Source organism: Argopecten irradians, chromosome 12 (genome assembly GCF_041381155.1).
Source record: "Argopecten irradians isolate NY chromosome 12, Ai_NY, whole genome shotgun sequence".
Lineage (NCBI taxonomy): Eukaryota > Metazoa > Mollusca > Bivalvia > Pectinida > Pectinidae > Argopecten > Argopecten irradians.
In genome coordinates this window covers 29246905-29267158 of record NC_091145.1, presented here as the reverse complement: position 1 = coordinate 29267158, position 20254 = coordinate 29246905, and the positions used below count along the sequence as shown (strand labels likewise).

The following is a 20254-nucleotide window of genomic DNA, read 5'->3' as shown; positions in this document are numbered from 1 at the left end:
TTCAACACCTTAGGGCCTCTAGTATTAGAACTCTGCTGAGAAAGTTTTAGAGACAACTTGGGGTCTGGTGGCCAGTCTAGGGGGAGATAATCTAGTATTAGAACTCTACTGAGAAAATCTTATCAACAACTTAGGGCCTCGTGGCTAGTCTAGGGGGAGATTATCTAGTATTAGAACCCTGCTGAGAAAGTTTTAGTGACAACTTAGGGTCTGGTGGCCGTTCTAGGGGGAGATAATCTAGTATTAGAACTCTACTGAGAAAATCTTATCAACAACTTAGGGTCTGGTGGCCGGTCTAGATTCATATCATTTGATGTTCAATTGTTATAGAACAAGACTAAACAATACATGTACACTTAAAAGTACAGCAAATTGTCTTCATTCTGTACTACTTCAATAAACTTTCATTTATAGTAACCTGCTTGTCATGATCACAATTAAATTCATCCAAATTTATGGTGACATGATTCATATTTTAATCAATATATATGCAGGTCCTATACAGTTATACCTCTGGCTCATAACATCTCAGTCCAAGAAGAACTGCCAATTAATATAAAATGATTTTTGGAATGGTCAATGCACCCTATATCCCCTTTTTACAGTTATTTTTTTGTATGTTTCACCTTGATATCAGAATTTAAAGATTACCTTTTCCAGCTCAAGCTTTAGGTTGTTACACATCTGTTCCTTTTGATGCAAGAGTTCCTGTGATTGTGACCTTTGATCAGTGAGCTGTTTCTCAAGATCAGAGATGGCAGTTTCTTTGTCATGAACAGACTGTGATACCTAGGAAAGAAAATAGATATATATTAATAAGTCTTACATTTATGTCATATCAGTTTTGGGTGATCATTGGCTAAAAAGGAATATAAATTGGTGTATCCAGCATTTAAACATCTGAAACAAACCAAAAATCTAAAATTGAACCATCTTCACTTATATTTTGGTTCAATCTGCAAAACGTGTTTTAATCATGATGTACAAACATTTTAATCAAGATGCTACCATAATTATGTTCATCTGTGATACATTCTAATTACAGTCCAACCTCGTTATCTCAAAATCGCTTGAGTCAAAATTCCGCTTGAGTCGAATTAATTTTGAAGTACTGTTTTTTTTCTTCTTTGTGTATGTATTTTAAGATCGGATGACTCGAATTTCGATGACTCGAAACTCCGGTTGAGTCAAAGTCAATTCCTGGTCCCTAGCACAGATATGCAATGAGAAAAAATAGTCGCTATCTCGAATTTTATTTCAGTCAAAATTTCAAATTAAAAAAAATCAATTATGTAAATATAACATGGATACAAACAATTGAAATTCACCTATGGTTTGTCGTAACACGTGATTGGTTTACCTGCACATATCCCGATCGCTATACGCAGGCCTATGGGAACATATGACAACAATGACTGCTAATTATGAATTGTTTAATAATCCTCTCACATCTGGCTTCCTAATCAGTCTCACTTTATAATAGTGACTTAACTGTACATAGACACAACACGTGTTTAAGCATGGCTCAATCAGCGTGGCTGATCATGACCGGAAGCATGTTTGTTTAGGAATCATTAGAAACAAAAGTGTTTTCTAAGGCTTGTATGGAATGTTGATAGTGCAAAATAATTTAACAAACCCAAAATGTTAAATGTTTAATTACGGGTAGTCGTTGCATATGTACTAGTATCTTAGTCATACAATGTATTTCTGCGTTGGTATACGCAGTTTCGTTTTATTTACCATAAGTTATATTAACCAGTATGAGTGAACATGTGTGTGAGAGCCGGAAACGGAGAGTTTAGTCTGCTCACGGTAGGTGAAAACTATTGTTTATTTTGCTATGTTATTATTTTGAAGTACCATTAAATTCTGAAATAAGAAAGATGCTTGTTTTTATTTGTTTGATGTATGAACCATTGAAGTCAGTATACCACCGGGAAATCAGAGTGCATACCTATTATCGTGACGATCATATTATCGTAAATCAATTTTTTATTTATTCAAAAAAATCCCAAAACAACTGAAAACATGTAACTAAAAAGATTGAATACAAACCTTGTCAGTTGGAAAATCACGATGACATGCTGATCAACGTAATAGATATGTGCCCGGCCGTAATAGTCATAAGATAAGGACCATTAAAAACCACGTTCTGATCAAACCTAGTGACCATACGTTTGAGTCAATTCCGGATGAGTTGAATTATTTTCGTTGGTCCGTTGAATTTCGAGATAACAAGTTTCGACTGTACATATTTCTTTTTCTAAAGGTAACCTGTGAAATATGTTCTGGAAACAGGGGATTATTAGAATAAGAGCAAGTCACCTGCTTCAACTCTTCCTCTAAGTCTTTGACCTTTGTCTTGTTCTCTTCCAAATTCTGATTGGACAAGGTCAGTTCTGACTCTCGTCTGTCTAGGGCTACCTGGAGATCTGAAATCTGATTGGCTTTCTCCAACAACTGTTCCTGAATGGTGCTACTTTGTTCCTTTCCCTATTGAACAGATGAAATGCCATCTTAAACCTCATTTTAAGCAATTTGTTTATAATAAAAGTTGTCAGTATTCAAAGAAACAAATTTGTTCTGCGTTTCCTGCTATCTTGCTACACATTACAAGAACAAAGAGAGTGGGCTTTTTCTGAAAATTCCAGCTAAATATTTTTTTCATTCTCCAGCATTTTTGCAAACAATATTCATCTCATTTGTTCATAAAGGTTAAAATCCATCACAAATATCTGCGTTTTGATGTTATTTTTTCAAACTATATTTAGTCTAAGATGTTGCCATGGTAATAGACTTACTGAGAGCAGGTCTGACTGTAACTGATTGTACTGTTCATCCTTCTGTTTTAGCTTGGTCTGCAAGGTCGCAAGGTCATCACTAACTGTGTCAAGGTCACTTTGTAGCTTCACAGCCTCAGCATCCTTATTTTCTATGTTCTTCTCAGCTGCCTCTAAGTTTTGCTTTAACTATAAAGAGACCAAATATTTATTTTTATTCTGTGTTTAAAATATTCAGTAAATATCATAAATTATAATAAATTAAATAGAAAATTTCTGTATTGCATTAAAGAACAATTATTGGAAATAATTGCTGGAAAACTTTTAACCATCATTATTTCTTTCTCATTTTGTCCTATTTGTGATGTAAATCATCAACAATTTAGAAACAAAATGCCCCATCGATCATCTACTTCCTTCAGTATTACTCTACTATTCTTCTAATGGTGCAATCCCTAATGATCTTGAATGAGTTTCAAGGTCATTCAATAACAGATCTTTACATTACTGTAAACCAACTTTTCTTTTGTGGCTACTAAATTTCACGATTTCTATTTCAAAACAAGTTCGCGAAGACTTAAATTTTCAGATCTACAAATTAAATTGAAATTCATTCCAATACAATATAAATGGTGTATAAATACTAATTGGTTGAGATAACGTTCACAAATTAATTTACTCTGGTCGCAAAATTAAATAGCATGCTGGTTTACAGTTTTCAGTTACTGAAATTTAATATTTCTTTATAATACTTAAATAGCAAATTTTCACTAACAATTCATGAATCATCACTTCATGTGTGCCTTTACCCACCGATTTGATTTCTGATTGCAGCTGTGAGCACTCCTCATCTTTTTCTGTTAACTGAGTCTGAGAGGTTGCTAGGTTACCATTCATAGTGTCTAGGTCACTTTGAAGCTTGGCAATCTCTGTTTCTTTTACTTCAGTTAGCTTTTCTGTCTCTTCTAGTTTCTGTGTAACCTGAAATGGACATTCACATCATCCAAAATTACATACAGACATCAATAGCCATATCTAAAACTTCATAATCATTATCATGGTTCTCACCTAACATCCTCAATGAGGTTCATATATATTTAGATATACCAGTACTTCACTTAAAGTGTTTTGCATAATTCATCTCTATGTTATGAAGACTTTCATGCGCTTTAAAGATAAAGATAAAGTAATTAAACATCTTTTTCACTAACTTATTTTTACATGCAGTTACATTTCACAGTTTTATAGATAAGAAATCACAATTGAAAATGGATTGTCACAAAACGATTCACAGCTATATATAGTTTACAATATCAAATCAGCAAAACCATACAATCATGAAAATTAAATCACCATGATGGATAAGCATCAAAACGTTAAAAGTCACAACAAGAATATGTTGCGTTACGGTAGCTAGAAATTGTTTTGATACAGCTCTCTATCATTACCAACCGATTTGAGGTCAGACTGTAGTGTAGTATACTCTTCCTCCTTCTGTTTGAGCTGGTTCTGAGTGGTTGCTAGGTTACTACTGAGGGAGTCAAGGTCACCTCGAAGTTTCACAGTCCCTGCATCCTTGACCTCTGTTGTCTTCTCAGCCTCTGTCAGCTTCAAGGTCATCTGACAATGTAAAATAATCTTACATTAGGTGGATATGAAATAAATCATGTAGACTAAAAGATTACCTGGTACTGAGAATTTAGGAGGCCCCCTACAAGTGATTAAGTTTGGAAGTTGGAGCAAACAGTGATACTACTGAGAAGGGGGTGGGGGCTATACAAGCCTACAGTACAAACTAAATACAAACAGAGCAATTCTTGATATATACATGTAAACCAATTTATATACAAGATGATGATAACCTGCTGAAGTTTTTCCTGCAGTTGTTGGATTTCCTCGGTTTTTTCCTTCACTGTGTTGGTTAGTTCCTCCTTGTTGCCTTCCAGAGTGGACACTGATGACTTCAGTCTAAAACACACAATATTACACACTATAAGATGTAACATACATGTGTAACATTCTCAGATTCAATAAATGGCTGTTAAATAAGATAGAAAAGATATTAATTTATTCAAATAGCATTAAGATTTCAAAAATATCTTTTTTTTTTATTTAGAATGAGATTCTATTACTAAATAATGTTAAATTCCAGATAATGGAGAATCTGTTTGAGCACCAATAACATGGTTGTCATAGACACATTATTATTGAAACCATACGATGAAAATTATCAGCAAATCAAAATAAAATAATAAATTATGACGTTTCTCAAGTTTGTGATATAACAAGAGATCCCAGAGGGATCTTGGCGCCCACCAAAGATTGATCTATGTCTGACAAATGAAAGAGGGATCTTTTCTCTGCTTTTCAAACTTACACTTCTTTTTTCTGCTTTTCAAACTTTAAACTATCAAAATCCAAGATGGTGGTCACAAAATGCAATAGGCACAACTAGGGTCCTAGGGGAACCTACATATGAAATTTGAGAACAATCCCTTCAATACTTTCTGAGAAATAGCGGTAACAAACTTTAACTATCAAAATCCAAGATGACTGCTGGTCGGCCATCTTGTTGACCGATCAGTCCCAAAATGTAATATGCAGAACTAGGGTCATAAAGGAACCTACATATGAAATTTGAGAACAATCCCTTCAATACTTTCTGAGAAATAGCGGTAACAAACTTTATCTATCAAAATCCAAGATGGCCACTGGTCAACCATCTTGTTGACCGATCAGTCCAAAAATGCAATATGCACAACTGGGGTCCTAGGGGAACCTACATATGAAATTTGAGAAAGATCCCTTCAGTGCTTTCTGAGAAATAGCGGTAACAAACTTTAACTATCAAATTCCAAGATGGCTACCTGGCGGCCATCTTGTTGACCGATCAGTCCCAAAATGCAATATGCACAACTGGGGTCCTAGGGGAACCTACATATGAAATTTGAGAAAGATCCCTTCAGTGCTTTCTGAGAAATAGCAGTAACAAACTTTAACTATCAAAATCCAAGATGGCTACCTGGCGGCCATCTTGTTGACCGATCAGTCCCAAAATGCAATATGCACTACTAGGGTCCTAGGGGAACCTACATATGAAATTTGAGAACAATCCCTTCAGTACTTTCTGAGAAATAGCGGTAACAAACTTTAACTATCAAAATCCAAGATGGCGGCTGGTCGGCCATCTTGTTGACCGATCAGTCCCAAAATGCAATATGCACAACTAGGGTCCTAGGGGAACCTACATATGAAATTTGAGAAAGATCCCTTCAGTACTTTCTGAGAAATAGCGGTAACAAACTTTAACTATCAAAATCCAAGATGGCTGCCTGGCGGCCATCTTGTTGACCGATCAGTCCCAAAATACAATATGCACAACTAGGGTCCTAGGGGAACCTACATATGAAATTTGAGAAAGATCCCTTCAGTGCTTTCTGAGAAATAGCGGTAACAAACTTTAACTATCAAAATCCAAGATGGCTACCTGGCGGCCATCTTGTTGACCGATCAGTCCGAAAATGCAATATGCACTACTAGGGTCCTAGGGGAACCTACATATGAAATTTGAGAACATTCCCTTTAGTACTTTTTGAGAATTAGCCGTAACAAACTTTAACTATCAAAATCCAAGATGGCTGCCTGTCGGCCATCTTGTTGACCGATTAGTCCCAAAATACAATATGCACAACTAGGGTCCTAGGGGAACTTACATATGAAATTTGAGAAAGATCCCTTCAGTACTTTTAGAGAAATAGCGGTAACAAGAATTGTTAACGGACGGACGGACGGACGGACGGAAGGACGGACGGACGGACGGAAGGACGGACGGACGACGGACCACGGACGAAAGGCGATTTGAATAGCCCACCATCTGATGATGGTGGGCTAAAAATATACTGATGAACTTCTTCTACTCTTGGAGCTGATCCAATCTGTGACTGTAAATCCTTTACTTTGGCCTCAGACCTACATATACAATCACACAAACAAAATTATACAGCCATGGTGTAACCATCCTCGATACCCCAGGGGTTCCGATCACTTACGATCTCTGACACCCCTGGACTATCTCATAGTGAAATTGAAGGCAGCTCAGCTGAAAATATTTGACCAATCACTGGCTAGCAAACATTTCCTTTGAAGATTACAGAGAGAGCGACGCCTAACATCAAAGCCACACAGTCAACCACAGTGTACCGTTATACGGCTCTTTTGATGTACATCAAAGGACTAAATTACCTGTTCTATTCTGTTGCCTCCAGTTTCACTATGAGATAGTCCAGGGGTGTAGAGATCGTAAGTGATCGAAACCCCTGGAATATCGAGGATGTGGTGTAACAAACACATTGGTGCCCAGGAGACACAACTGAAAAACTCTTTAAAACTAGTGAGAGCTGATGACTAGTGAGAGCTGATGGTTTAATATTTCAATCATCAGTAACATTAAATCCTGATTTAGTAAAACTAATGACTTTATAACATTAATTAATTTTTTCAAATTACTGTCTAGCTCTAGATCGGCTAGGAACCAATTTCAGGACCTCTGGGTTTTATTCTAGTCAAATGCTCAACTGATCAAGCTACAGTTTCAGAAAATGTCTCTCTGGCCAGCTGATAGGTATCTAGGTATTAAATAGAATCACCATCCATCTGGTAGACTTTGGAGGTCGCTTTACCAGATGTGAAAATATATTAACAATTTAACGGCAGTTTTTATTGTCTTGAAAATTAACAGTATGTGAAGTTATTACTGTTGAATGCACTATGTTTTACAATATGCTAACCACGAAAGTTCACCATGAATCATTTATTTAAAGTAATCATTCATGAGTTCACTACAAGTGTACATTTCCTGGTACTCACTCTTCAAATTTTGCCTGTAGTGCCGTGTGCTGCTTCTCCAGGTTATCACGTTCCCGTTCTGTTTCCTGGGACATGTTGTCCATGAGAGTCTGTACCGAGATGAGTTCCTCCTTCAGGACCTTCACATCCTCAACCCCAGGTCTGAAAACAAGGAAAATACATGATAACCAAATTGTAAACAAAACTCCATAAAACAAACTTTAGTCACACGTAAACAAGACATGAGACATGGTTTATTAAATCACTTCACTACCCTTGCTGAAGTTTTTAAGAAGCACATATCTTTTATTGTACAGTTTGCCCTGTTTAGTAATGATTAAAAATGTTGATGTTGAACCAATTAAGTTGGTTTAGAAATAGACTGTGAGAATATATTTACCTCTGTGCTAACTGGATCTCCAAACTCTCAATCTGGGATGTCTTTGTCTCTATGGTTTGCTTAAGGATATAAAGTTATATTGATTTACCTTTCAGTCTGTATATATCAATTATGGACCTGTGCTGAGGTCCATATGGCGTTATAACACCATATCAACCGAATCAAAGGTCCTTAATTCTTATATTAGATATGATAATCATTATAAAATGTTTGCTTCGTGCTAAGTAATATAGAAATGAATAAAGACTGGCTCGACTACATCTTCCTGAAGAACTTGACATCGGGGTATTGTGGCGTCACAATCGCAATGTCAACTTGGGAGTGACATCACAATAGAAATATCAACTCAGGTAAGACATCACAATAGGAATATTTACTTGATGTTTCTTAAAATGGAAACATTGAGTCAATATGCTTTCTAAAAATGGAAACATTGAGTCAATAAGCTAAATATTGCCCCCCATATGACAGTGAATTAGCCAATGAGAATGGTGGAAAATTGGAGCATATTTAATATACATGTATATATATATATATAGCTAGCAGGAGTATGCACAATATTAACAAGAGATCCCAGAGGGATCTTGGCGCCCACCAAAGAATGATCTATATCTGACAAAGGAAAGATGGATCTTTTCTCTACTTTTTAAACTTTTTCAAAGATACTACATATAAAATTTGAGACAGATCGCTTCAGTACCTTTTGAGAAATAGCGGTAACAAACTTCAACTTTCAAAATCCAAGATGACTCCTTGGTGGCCATCTTGTTGATCAATCGGTCCCAAATCACAATATGCACAACAAGGGCCCTAGGGGAACCTACATGTGAAATTTGAGAAAGATCCATTCAATACTTTCTGAGAAATAGCGATAACAAACTTTGAATATAAAAATCCAAGATGGCTGCCTGGCAGCAATTTTGTTAACAGATCGGTCCCAAAATGCAATATGCACAACTAGGTCCGTAGGGGAACCTACATATGAAATTTGAGACAGATCCCTTCAGTACTTTCTAAGAAATAGCCATAACAAACTTTAACTATCAAAATCCAAGATGGCCGCCTGGCGGCCATCTTGTTTTTCCTATCAGCCTCAAAATCTGTATGGCACAAATAGGGACCAAGGGTAACCTCCATGTGAAGTTTGAACAAAATTCCTTCAGTAGTTCTCAAGAAATATCGATAACAAACTTCAACTGCCAAAATCAAAGATGGCTGCCTGGCGGCCATCTTGTTTTTCCGATCAGCCGCAAAATCTGTATGGCACAACTAGGGACCAAGGGTAACCTCCATGTGAAGTTTGAACAAAATCCCTTCAGTAGTTCTCAAGAAATATCGATAACAAACTTCAACTGCCAAAATCAAAGATGGCTGCCTGGCGGCCATCTTGTTTTTCCGATCAGCCTCAAAATCTGTATGGCACAAATATGGACCAAGGGGACCCTCCATGTGAAGTTTGAACAAAATCCCTGCAGCAGTTTTTAAGAAATAGTGATAACAAGCATTGTTTACGGATGGACGCAGGACGACGGACGGCGGACCACGGACGACGGACCACGGACGCAGGGCGATTTGAATAGCCCACCATCTGATGATGGTGGGCTAAAAAGTTAAAAAAAAAAAAAAAAAAAAATAACAATACTTTTTCTGAAATTCTTCCCCATTATAAGTATAGAGTATGTCTAATATTAAAAAGTTTAAAAAAAAAAAAAAAAAAATAACAATACTTATTCTGAAATTCTTCCCCATTATCAGTATATATCAAAATACAGTCGAGACTGTCTTAAGTGACTTTCCAAGGGACCATCACAAAAAAGTCACATAAGACAGGGAGTCACTTAAGGCAGTCCAAGTTCATCCGCAACATCACTGTACAAAAATCTGTCTTTAATTGTCTGTTAATTCATTCTTCATTATAAATATATCAATTTTTCAGATTTTTAAAAGATAAATCAAAAATAATAATAGACAAATAATAAAAAAAAAATATAAAAATTTATTTAATTTTTTCTTAATTAAAAACCATTTAGATCTAGTTATAAATTACACGCAGACATACATTGATGCTTGGTTTTAAACTTTGTTCAAGAAAAAAATTCTATCTGGAGGGGGTGCAATTTTTGGTTAAAAATCTCATTTTTTTTTTGCAATTAAAAAAAATATTTGTGTGTCATGGTTTTTCAGGCTTGAAAAAAAAAATACAAAAATCACACTTGTCAGAAAACAACCATTGCAAAACAATTGCAGATGTTGTGTAAATTAAAAAACATTACTACTGTACAGTAGAGGTACCATTTTAAAACCTGGGCTTTATTTTGCTGAATTTTACAAATCTACTGTACACTGCTACCAAATGGCGGCCATTACAGAAGCCCAAGTCGTGTGCATTTGTTTTTACAAGACTTTTTGGTGTTATGAGAAACTTTTGAAGAAAATATAGGGTTTCTGACTATGGGATGGCAGTTATAATGACTGTTTACTCATATCAAAGAACGAAATTATGTTTGGTCGTAAATGCCATGTACAAAACAAGAAGAGAGTCACCCACGCCAAGCCATAGGATGATACGGTAGGCAAAATAAAACATGCCGATTTATTTAATGTGTTCCGTTATTAATTGTCAATGTTTACCATTGTTTAGTATTGAGAGATATCTGAATGATATCTAGCCTTTTTAATAGTTTAAGGCAAAATTTTGTGGGAAAAAAACGATCTTTCATGATCCGTCAAAACTGGTTACACATTAACTACTCTTATCGTGGTCAACAGTGACAACAGTCGATGTTTAGTTCGATGTTCACACCTCTTTATGTATCATAATTATGGCCTCAGGCGAATGAAAAGTCGCTCAAGACAGACTTTTGATGATGTTTGGGTTGTAAAAACATGGTCGCTTGTCACGTAAGACAGGGAGTCGCTGAAAACAGACCCATTATATAGCAAAATACGTTGGGGGGTCTCAAGTAAGGTCACATAAGACAGGGAGTCGCTACATACAGGGGGTCGCTCAGACAGTCTCGACTGTATGTCTTAAAATTGTCTTCTTTTTCTTTTTTGAAACATTTTGTTAAGGCACTTAATTTATTTAATATACACTTTTTTATTAAAAATATGACAGTAATAGTATTCAAAAACACCCTAAAATGTTTTAGCATCAGATTGTCAAAGATATGTCAGTAACAATTAACAGCTGTGAATGGTTAATTTTCAACAAAAAAACAAACAAAAAAACAAAAACAAAAACAACAAAACCTATGGTTTACCTTCAGTGTCATAATGTGGTCTTCCAGGGCTGACCTTTGACCTTCAACCTCGTCTGCTTTTGCTTTAACTGAAACTAGGTCGCCTGCCTATGTTACAAAAAAAAACAACAAAGATTTATATTTTTGAAAATTAATGTAATTTGATGCAATTTCTCACTACACAGAGCTAATAATTATATGATTTCCTTTAATTTGGTCGATTTATATCACATACAGTACACATATAAGGTTTTTTTTTATCTATAGTATTTATAACACAAAATTACTACCAAAAGAGTTAGAAGAAAATGTCTTTGCTCATCATATAATTAGTAGATTTTAGTCAGTGTTAAAATGTACGAAATATCATATGCCATCTATTTACGGAACTTACACATCGTATAAATGTATATGGGTATAAAAAACAATAATCATATTACAAGAAACATTTTTAATCTTAAAACCTTTATCATGGTCATTGTCACCGAAATAAACTGTGAATGAGTCAAAGTTCAACTTCAAATAGTATTAAGTAATATTATATAGAAATTATGTTAAAAATTTTGTCAGTGAGAAATGCACAAAGTCATTGATCTTTTGAAAGACACAGATCAATCCTTCACAAATGATAGTTCATAAGGCTTTAAGTAATAATACATTAAAAAATGGAACAGTTACCAGTTCTCCTGACTTTGACCGTAGTCTGTCCCTCTCCACAGTAACACTTTCCGAATTTGCCGTCAGCTCGGCAATCTTTGACTGTAGATGGTGGACTTCAGAACTCACTAATTTAAAACAGAAGTACACATGTACATTTTGAGTATTATTTTTCTTCTTTTTTTTTTTCATGGAAATTATAAAATTTAACTTTTATCCTTCGTTTATTTATAATCAACAAATTTTTACACATTCAACAGTTTCATCACTGATTTAAATTTTTCTTCAAAGAGCAAATTCATGATAACTTTTTTAGGTCAATCAACCAACTCAGATCACACTGTCAATTCTATATCTAGAAACATAAAAAATACATACACAATGTTCTGCTCTCCTCTGAACCCCTCAGTTGTAACCGACACATCTCTAGCTCTGCTCGTTCCTGTAGAAAAATGAAAGAGTTACCTCCCTTAAAAAAAATCCTCTTAATACAATATATTCATTTTTATCATTTTTAGGTCAATCTCCTATGGAGGTACTTCATCCTTAGTCAATCAGCAATTAGTTTTCAGTTCCTTTCATTTATTTTATAGATAAAACTTGACCAAGTTTTATCACTGTACTACTATTTTGTTATAGTAATGTTTTGTTTGTTTAGTTTTACGTCCTATTAACAGCCAGGGTCAAGTGAGGATCAACTGCCGAACATGGGATTCAAATTTGCGACCAGTATACCCAGAGGAGGAGGGCTTGTGGTAATATGTCGAGACATCTTAACCACTTGTAGCAATGCAAGTCTTAGCTACAAATAGCTAGCAAACAGAATATATTATGCACATTGATCATGATACAATGTACATTGTATGCTATTGCTGTGATCATTTATCATTTCATTTGTTACCTTTTGTCTTTGCTGACAGACTTACAGCTTCAGATGTTGCCATGGTTACCTAGTATGCTAAAAACAAAACTACCATGCATGTTTGGTGTTGCTATAGATACCTGTGCACCATGCATGTTTGGTGTAGCTATAGATACCTGTGCTGATAGAGGTATATTTGGAGTGGCTCCTGCCTCAGTGTTTTTCTCTAATTCTGTTTTCAGTTGTTCTGTATACCAACGCTCTTCCTTTAGAGACGTTCTCAGATCATCAATCTCTTGTCTCATCGCCAGGACATCGCCATCTCTTTGGAAACAGAACATTTAAAAATATAGTATTTTTGTTTCATAAATTTATGCGTTGATCATTTGAAGTAACTTGATATTAATGTAGGACAGCTGAAACTTATCAGTACTTTGAATAAGGCATTGATGAGGCTCTATAGTTATTAGATCTAAAGACAATTGACAACTAAATGTAAATAATCACAGATATTCTAAGAAATCACTAAAAGTCCTATAAGCACATGTATATGGCCACAAATAGCACCAGATAATTCAAGAAACTGTATCATTGTTGTGGCTCTCAATGGCAATGTTCATGTACCTGTTTTCTGAGAAGGCTGGCTTATCGTCATGGGCGGAGTCAAAGTGGGCCTGTAGCTCCTCAGGGGATGGCAGGGATTTCTTACAGATAGGGCAGAGAAACCCCTCCTGTTGGTAACATATCATATGTGTAGATGGAATTTGAGGTGAAGTGTTGTCAAACACATTAAATCAAACACTAAAAGTGAACTTTTGATGAAAACAAATAACATAAAATTTGATTTTTTTTTTCAAAAATAAAAACAATGATATCATTAACTTGTCTTCACTTACAGATCTTTAAAGACAAAATTACAAGTCCATGGATATACTATTTGAATAATTTTTGAAAGAAATCTGACAAAAATTGCAGTAACTAAATTTTAGCTTTCATAGCTTAAGTTTACTATTTTTGTCTTCTTTCAAATAAGGTGCAGCAGTACTAGTGTAGCTCCAAAGAGATATGTATTACCATGAGATTCTAGGTAATCGTGTAGGAATACTGTAAGTAGGCTTTACAATTATATTATCATGTTCTTATTTGATTTCAAATGTTTGACATATTCAGTATGTATACTGTGATCGAAGTAGTACATTTTTTATAGATGTTACCCCTTGTGATTCCTCTGTTTTAGGTGGAACCTCAGCATGCTCTTTGTCAAAATGTGTCTGGAGAGCTTCTGGGGAGGTCAAAGATGTCATACATAGTGGACAAATAAATCCCTGAAATATACCAAACAAGTAACAGTGAACATTAAAATCCATGATGTACATGTTTTAAAGATAAGTAAACATATATATTTAAAATAGTTCATCATTAAATTTATTATATTGAATCAAACATTGTTAACTGACTAAATATACAAAATATTATATATCTATATAGACATCTAAAATATAATTACATGAAAAAAATTCTTTGTTAATATAAATTCAATGAAAACATGTGTCAGTAATTACATGAGCTCCAGCATCAGATCATCTACATCTACAAATGTACCTGTCAGTGTCAGTAATCACCTGAGCTCTAGCATCTGTTTCTACCAGACTTTGTAAATAATTACCTGAGTTCCAGTCTCTGTATCTACCTGTCTGTGCAAGTAATTACCTGAGCTTCAGTATCTGTATCTACCTGTTGTCTGTGTTAGTAATTAACTGAGCTCCAGCATCTGAATCTACCTGTCTGTGTTAGTAATTACCTAAGCACCAGCGTCTGTTTCTACCTGTCTGTGTAAGTAATTACCTGAGCTCTAGTATCTTATCTACCTGTCTGTGCAAGAAATTACCTCAGCTCCAGCATCTGAATCTACCTGCTGTCTGTGCAGCAATTATCTGAGCTCCAGCATCTGTTTCTACCTGTCATTGTTAGTAATTACCTGAGCTCCAGTATCTGTATCAACCTGTCTGTGTAATTAATTACCTGAGCTCCAGCATCTGAATCTACCTGTCTGTGCAAGTAATTACCTGAGATCCAGCATCTGAATCTACCTGTCTGTGCAAGTAATTACCTGAGATCCAGCATCTGAATCTACCTGCTGTCTGTATTAGTAATTTCCCCAGCTCCAACATCTGTATCTTCCTGTTTGTGTCAGTAATTACCTGAGCTCCAGCATCTGAATCTACCTGCTGTCTGTGTTAGTAATTACCTAAGCACCAGCGTCTGTATCTACCTGTCTGTGTAAGTAATTACCTAAGCTCCAGAATCTGTATCTACCTGTCTTTGCAGATAATTACCTGAGATCCAGCATCTGATTCGACTGGCTGTCTGTATAAGTAATATCTTGAGCTCCAGCATCTGTATTTACCTGTCTGTGTAAGTAATTACCTGAGCTCCAGCATCTTTTTCTACCTGTTTGTGTAAGAAATTACCTGAGTTCCAGCATCTGTATCTTCATGTCTGTGTTAGTATTTACCTGAGCTCCAGCATCTGAATCTACCTGTCTGTGCAGGTATTTACCTGAACTCCAGCATCTGTTTCTACCTGTCTGTGTAAGTAATTACCTGAGCTCCAGCATCTGTATCTACCTGTCTGTGTAAGTAATTACCCAAGCTCCAGCATCTGTTTCTACCTGTCTGTTTCAGTAATTACCTGAAATCCAGCATCTGTATCTTCATGTCTGTGTAAGTAATTACCTGAGCTCCAACATCTATATCTATCTGTCTGTGTCAGTAATTACCTGAGCTCCAGTATCTGTATCTACCTGTCTTTGCAGGTAATTACCTGAGATCCAGCATCTGACTCTACTGGTTGTCTGTGTAAGTAATAACCTGAGCTCCAGCATCTATATTTACCCATTTGTGTAATTAATTACCTGAGCTCCAGCATCTGAATCGACCTGTCTGTGGAAGTAATTACCTGAGGTCCAGTATCTGAATCCACCTGTCTGTGTAAGTAATTACCTGAGCTCCAGTATCTGTATCTACCTGTTTGTGTATGTAATTACCTGAACTCCAGCATCTGAATCTACCTGTCTGTGCAAGAAATTACCTGAGCTCCAGCACCTGTATCTACCTGCTGTCTGTGTTAGTAATTGCCTGAAATACAGCATCTGAATCTACCTGTCTGTGCAAGTATTTACCCAAGCTCCAGCATCTGTTTCTACCTGTCTGTGTCAGTAATTACCTGAGATCCAGCATCTGTATCTTCATGTCTGTGTTAGTAATTACCTGAGCTCCAGCATCTGAATCTACCTGTCTTTGCAAGTAATTACCTGAGCTCCAGCATCTATTTCTACCTGTCTGTGTTAGTTATTACCTGGGCTCCAGCATCTGTATCTACCTGTCTGTGTAAGTAATTACCCGAGCTCCAGCATCTGTTTCTACCTGTCTGTGTCAGTAATTACCTGAGCTCCAGCACCTGTATCTTCATGTCTGTGTAAGTAATTATCTGAGCTCCAGCATCTGTATCTAACTGTTGTCTGTGTAAGTAATGACCTGAGTTCCAGCATCTGTATCCACCTGTCTGTGTAAGTAATTACCTGAACTCCAGCATCTGTATCTACTTGTCTGTGTATTTAGTAATTACCTGAACTCCAGCATCTGTATGTACCTGTCTGTTTATTTAGTAATTACCTGAGCTCCAGCACCTGTATTTACTTGTCTGTGTACTTAGTAATTACCTGAGCTCCAGCCTCTGTATTTACTTGTCTGTGTACTTAGTAATTACCTGAGCTCCAGCCTCTGTATTTACTTGTCTGTGTACTTAGTAATTACCTGAACTCCAGCCTCTGTATTTACTTGTCTGTGTACTTAGTAATTACCTGAGCTCCAGCCTCTGTATTTACTTGTCTGTGTATTTAGTAATTACCTGAGCTCCAGCCTCTGTATCTACCTGTCTGTTTAGTTAGAAATTACCTGAGCTCCAGCCTCTGTATTTACTTGTCTGTGTACTTAGTAATTACCTGAGCTCCAGCCTCTGTATCTACTTGGTTGTTGTCACCACTGCCAAAGGAGAAGAAAGGCAATCTGCTGGGAGAGGATGTGGACGAGGATGGCTGTAAGCAGACAAGTGCAGTGGTTGGACAATAATGGAAAATTGTGCAAGAAGGATCATTGTGATGAAGATGACTTTTATTTGAATCTTAACTATTTGTAAAATGACATTTTACTTTTGTTCCTTATAAGATCCCTGGAGTGAATCAGATTTGTATTAAAAACTTAAATGCTCAAACTGTGCATATATACATATACATGTATATCTCTTCTTGAAATTGTGAATTAATTAATTCTTACAAACACTTTTAATATAATCATTTTATACAAATTATTCTGTAGGACTTTTGACTTGTTGTAAAATAATTAATAATATGTATATTTCAAATATATCAGAATGTTTGCAACAATTGAATTCAGTGTCAATTGGAACTCATGCTATATATACCACACCCAAATTAGAACTTCATTGGAGGGTGTGACAGTCATGTTATGACAATCCTGGTTCTTAAAAGATTCAATTATAGCAGAAGTGATTAAAGCAATTGCTAGTGCACATATTTCAGATAAAAGATAGCACTAGCTATAGCCTATGGCTATGATCTTCTGAGGCATGCTTTGGAACAATTGGAGGTCTATAGGCCTTTGATGACAGATTGAATGACTTATGCAAAGCAGGCATTGCTAACAGATATGAAGCATTCTGGCTATAACAATAATTAAATTGAATGATGATGATGGGTAATGGTTACCTTCGCAACATTATTCTCTGCATTCACTGGTATCTATATCAAACAAAAGTTTCCAGGAGATTTTATGATAATTTCATTCTAATTAGTCTATAGTAAGTATATTTTTCTCTACAGCATAGAATCTAGCTATATATCTATAAATATGAAGACTAGCTAAAATGTTGCTATACAATTTTTTTCATATAATTTTTAATTCAAACTCCATCAAATTTATTATAAAAATATTATAAAATATAACCACGTAGTACATTGTATTTAAGTTAGATCTGTAATAATAAGCAATCATCTGAAATTTATCAATTAAAAAAAAGTTAACACATATTTATAGTGCAAAAAAATGATTTTAGTAAAAATCATAAATCAAGTGCTGAGTTTGATACAGCTAGTACGATAAAAACTGCACATTTAATTTGACCACAGATCTATAGACAGACTCTATGGTAAATAACTCTTGGTGCAATAACAGCTCAGAAGTGTTCAACATTGAGCAGAAACATGTGTCAGTAGTTTTGGTATATGTACTTCTCTATATATCAAGTGATTATACATGTATATATAACTGTCCTGGGGATACATGTACAGTATTACATATTTGGTCTATAAAAAGGAGGGGAGGGGGGTTAGGAGGTTGGGGTACTATTTGTAGGTCGTTGACGGGTAAGATATATATATCTCTGCTTTAATCAATTAATCAGGTGTTAGTAAGCTTGCATTCATCTACACAATATTCAACAGTGACATCGTATGCAACTATATAAACTGCATACTGCAGTGCCAGATGTTCTGTCAGTGTTAACATAATATAATTTGAAAGTAGACGTGTGATGCATTTTATTGAATTAATCTAGCAATTGTAAGAAAGCAATACAAAGATCAAAGGATATCGACTACATATATGCATGAAAAATGTATAAACTAAAGCACAAATAAAATTCACGATTTTATGTACACAAACATAAATAATGACCGCTCCCCTTTCCATGACAGGTGCTTGTAACTGCGTCGAATTAAAGTTCCACGAAATAAGGGCATACCTTTTCATTGTCTTTCTTATTCCGTAACCTTTTAAACATGGCTAAGCTTTGAACTGGAAAAATTGTTTTAAAATCAAGGCCACAACCAACTTTTTCATTCAGGAATCGGCTCGCCCCCAAACAGAAAATGCCCTCCCGGAAGTTGTCACCGGAAGTCAAGGACATCACGACCTCTGACGAATAAGTTAGGAACTATCATTCACGCTGGTTGAAGAACATCGCCTTTGAAGATGCTGGCCTCGTCTATGATTAAGAATCTGCCTATTTTGAGAGTAAGTTGGCGGAGCATAAAACACTGGACTCATTTCTCGTTTGAAAAATGATAGATGGTCACAACAGACTGCAGTGCTGTTTTCATTTTACAGAACCCTACGTTTGCGTAACAAAATTGTCCCTCATATACAGGACTGTCCTGTTACTAGTGTTAGTAGTGTTAGCAGGAGTACATGATACTTAGTTAGGTTATATGGTTAGGAAAATTTAAATGTTAACAGCAATATAATAAGCTAGCCTATGTGAAGATTACAAATTATGCCATAACCAGATTATTGCAAATATTTGAATTTGATGCTTAAAAGACAGCTGATCATGAAATTAACTGACCCTTGAAGGACCAATATTCGTCAGGGTAATCAAATCTTCCGTATATCAGCAAACCAGCAAGAAATAAAATGTACCAATTTTATCAACACAAATATAATATGAATGAAGGCAAGGCCTTCAGCCAGATGTTTCAGTAACCATTAATAATGCACTGTCAAAAAGTTCGATTTATGGAAATAACGAAATCAAATTTTCTGTTTATTTTTTTTTCATATATTCACACTCTATTCTTGTCCTAAAACCCCCATTTGAGAAGGAAATCCACATAAGAGAAGGAAGAAATTATATTTCCGTAATAGATATTCCGTTTTTGGTCAGCTGATTATATTGGAAGGTGGTCTATCACTTGAACGCTTGCAAATATAGAGCAATAGTACTGAGCTTCTGCCGGATGAAAATTACGTTCGTCGGATCATAAAAGCATTTGAAATGCTTGATTATATTCATGAGCTCACTTCAAAGCATCGCATTCATGCTGATGGGATTTTTTACAGTAGGTAAAATAATGGCGGTCGCAAACTGAAGCTGTCGGTGTGTAGGATTGAATTTTGAAGATTGAGTTTTTCTCTTATACAGAGGATTCCACTTATTTGCATAGGTCATTTTCCAGAAGAAAATATGCAAATAACCGGAGTATTCGAATAGGCGGAGATGACATTTTGCACCTCCGTTTGACCCCACACATATGTATGTGAATAGGCAAATAGATATCGTTTCGTTTACTTGATAAATACGTAAATTATTTACACTTAAAACGAACCACAAGTAATTATTTTCGAAGTTGTAAATCGATTTTAATTGTTTAATAACAAAAAATATTCCAATATTAGATTCTTGTTTACGTTAGATCGACACGTGAATATTTGAGAAACAGCTAAATGATCGATATCAAATGCAATTAGATTCTACTAAACAGGATTGGATTTGTGTCTACAATTCTAAACCTAAATAATAAACAAATTTACGTACATTTGCCTGGCAAAATGAACTTACGATCGTGATTAAACTTCAAAGTGCCGATCAACTAGTAGTGTTGCTTTTA

The 20254-nt window shown here is 35.5% G+C and overlaps 2 protein-coding genes across 8 annotated transcripts in view; one reads left to right on the top strand and one right to left on the bottom strand.

Moving 5' to 3' along the window:
- The window catches only part of LOC138336857 (early endosome antigen 1-like), a 43603-nt gene extending 24859 nt beyond the window's left edge, over positions 1-18744 (bottom strand). For 3 of the 6 annotated variants that reach the window (XM_069286451.1, XM_069286452.1, XM_069286450.1), the window contains exons 1-18: positions 18610-18741; positions 17576-17608; positions 16793-16885; positions 14004-14114; positions 13414-13520; positions 12966-13113; positions 12306-12369; positions 11949-12055; positions 11292-11378; positions 8029-8087; positions 7650-7790; positions 6684-6752; positions 4646-4751; positions 4236-4403; positions 3597-3764; positions 2805-2972; positions 2329-2496; positions 652-789 (exon numbers count right to left, since the gene is read on the bottom strand). In XM_069286451.1, the coding sequence (XP_069142552.1) occupies positions 652-789; positions 2329-2496; positions 2805-2972; positions 3597-3764; positions 4236-4403; positions 4646-4751; positions 6684-6752; positions 7650-7790; positions 8029-8087; positions 11292-11378; positions 11949-12055; positions 12306-12369; positions 12966-13113; positions 13414-13520; positions 14004-14114; positions 16793-16885; positions 17576-17608; positions 18610-18648 (1974 nt within the window). In that variant the 5' untranslated portion in view covers positions 18649-18741. Of the gene's footprint in view, positions 1-651; positions 790-2328; positions 2497-2804; positions 2973-3596; positions 3765-4235; positions 4404-4645; positions 4752-6683; positions 6753-7649; positions 7791-8028; positions 8088-11291; positions 11379-11948; positions 12056-12305; positions 12370-12965; positions 13114-13413; positions 13521-14003; positions 14115-16792; positions 16886-17575; positions 17609-18609 lie in introns of all 6 variants that reach the window. The other 3 variants (XM_069286453.1, XM_069286454.1, XM_069286455.1) reach the window with 3 other exon arrangements.
- The window catches only part of LOC138336859 (dihydrolipoyl dehydrogenase, mitochondrial-like), a 31526-nt gene continuing 25595 nt past the window's right edge, over positions 14324-20254 (top strand). Inside the window, exons 1-3 of one of the 2 annotated variants that reach the window (XM_069286463.1) lie at positions 14324-15204; positions 15605-15647; positions 18712-18881. In XM_069286463.1, coding sequence (XP_069142564.1) covers positions 18840-18881 — 42 coding nt within the window. In that variant the 5' untranslated portion in view covers positions 14324-15204; positions 15605-15647; positions 18712-18839. Of the gene's footprint in view, positions 15205-15604; positions 15648-18693; positions 18882-20254 lie in introns of those variants that run through there. The other variant, XM_069286462.1, reaches the window with a different exon arrangement.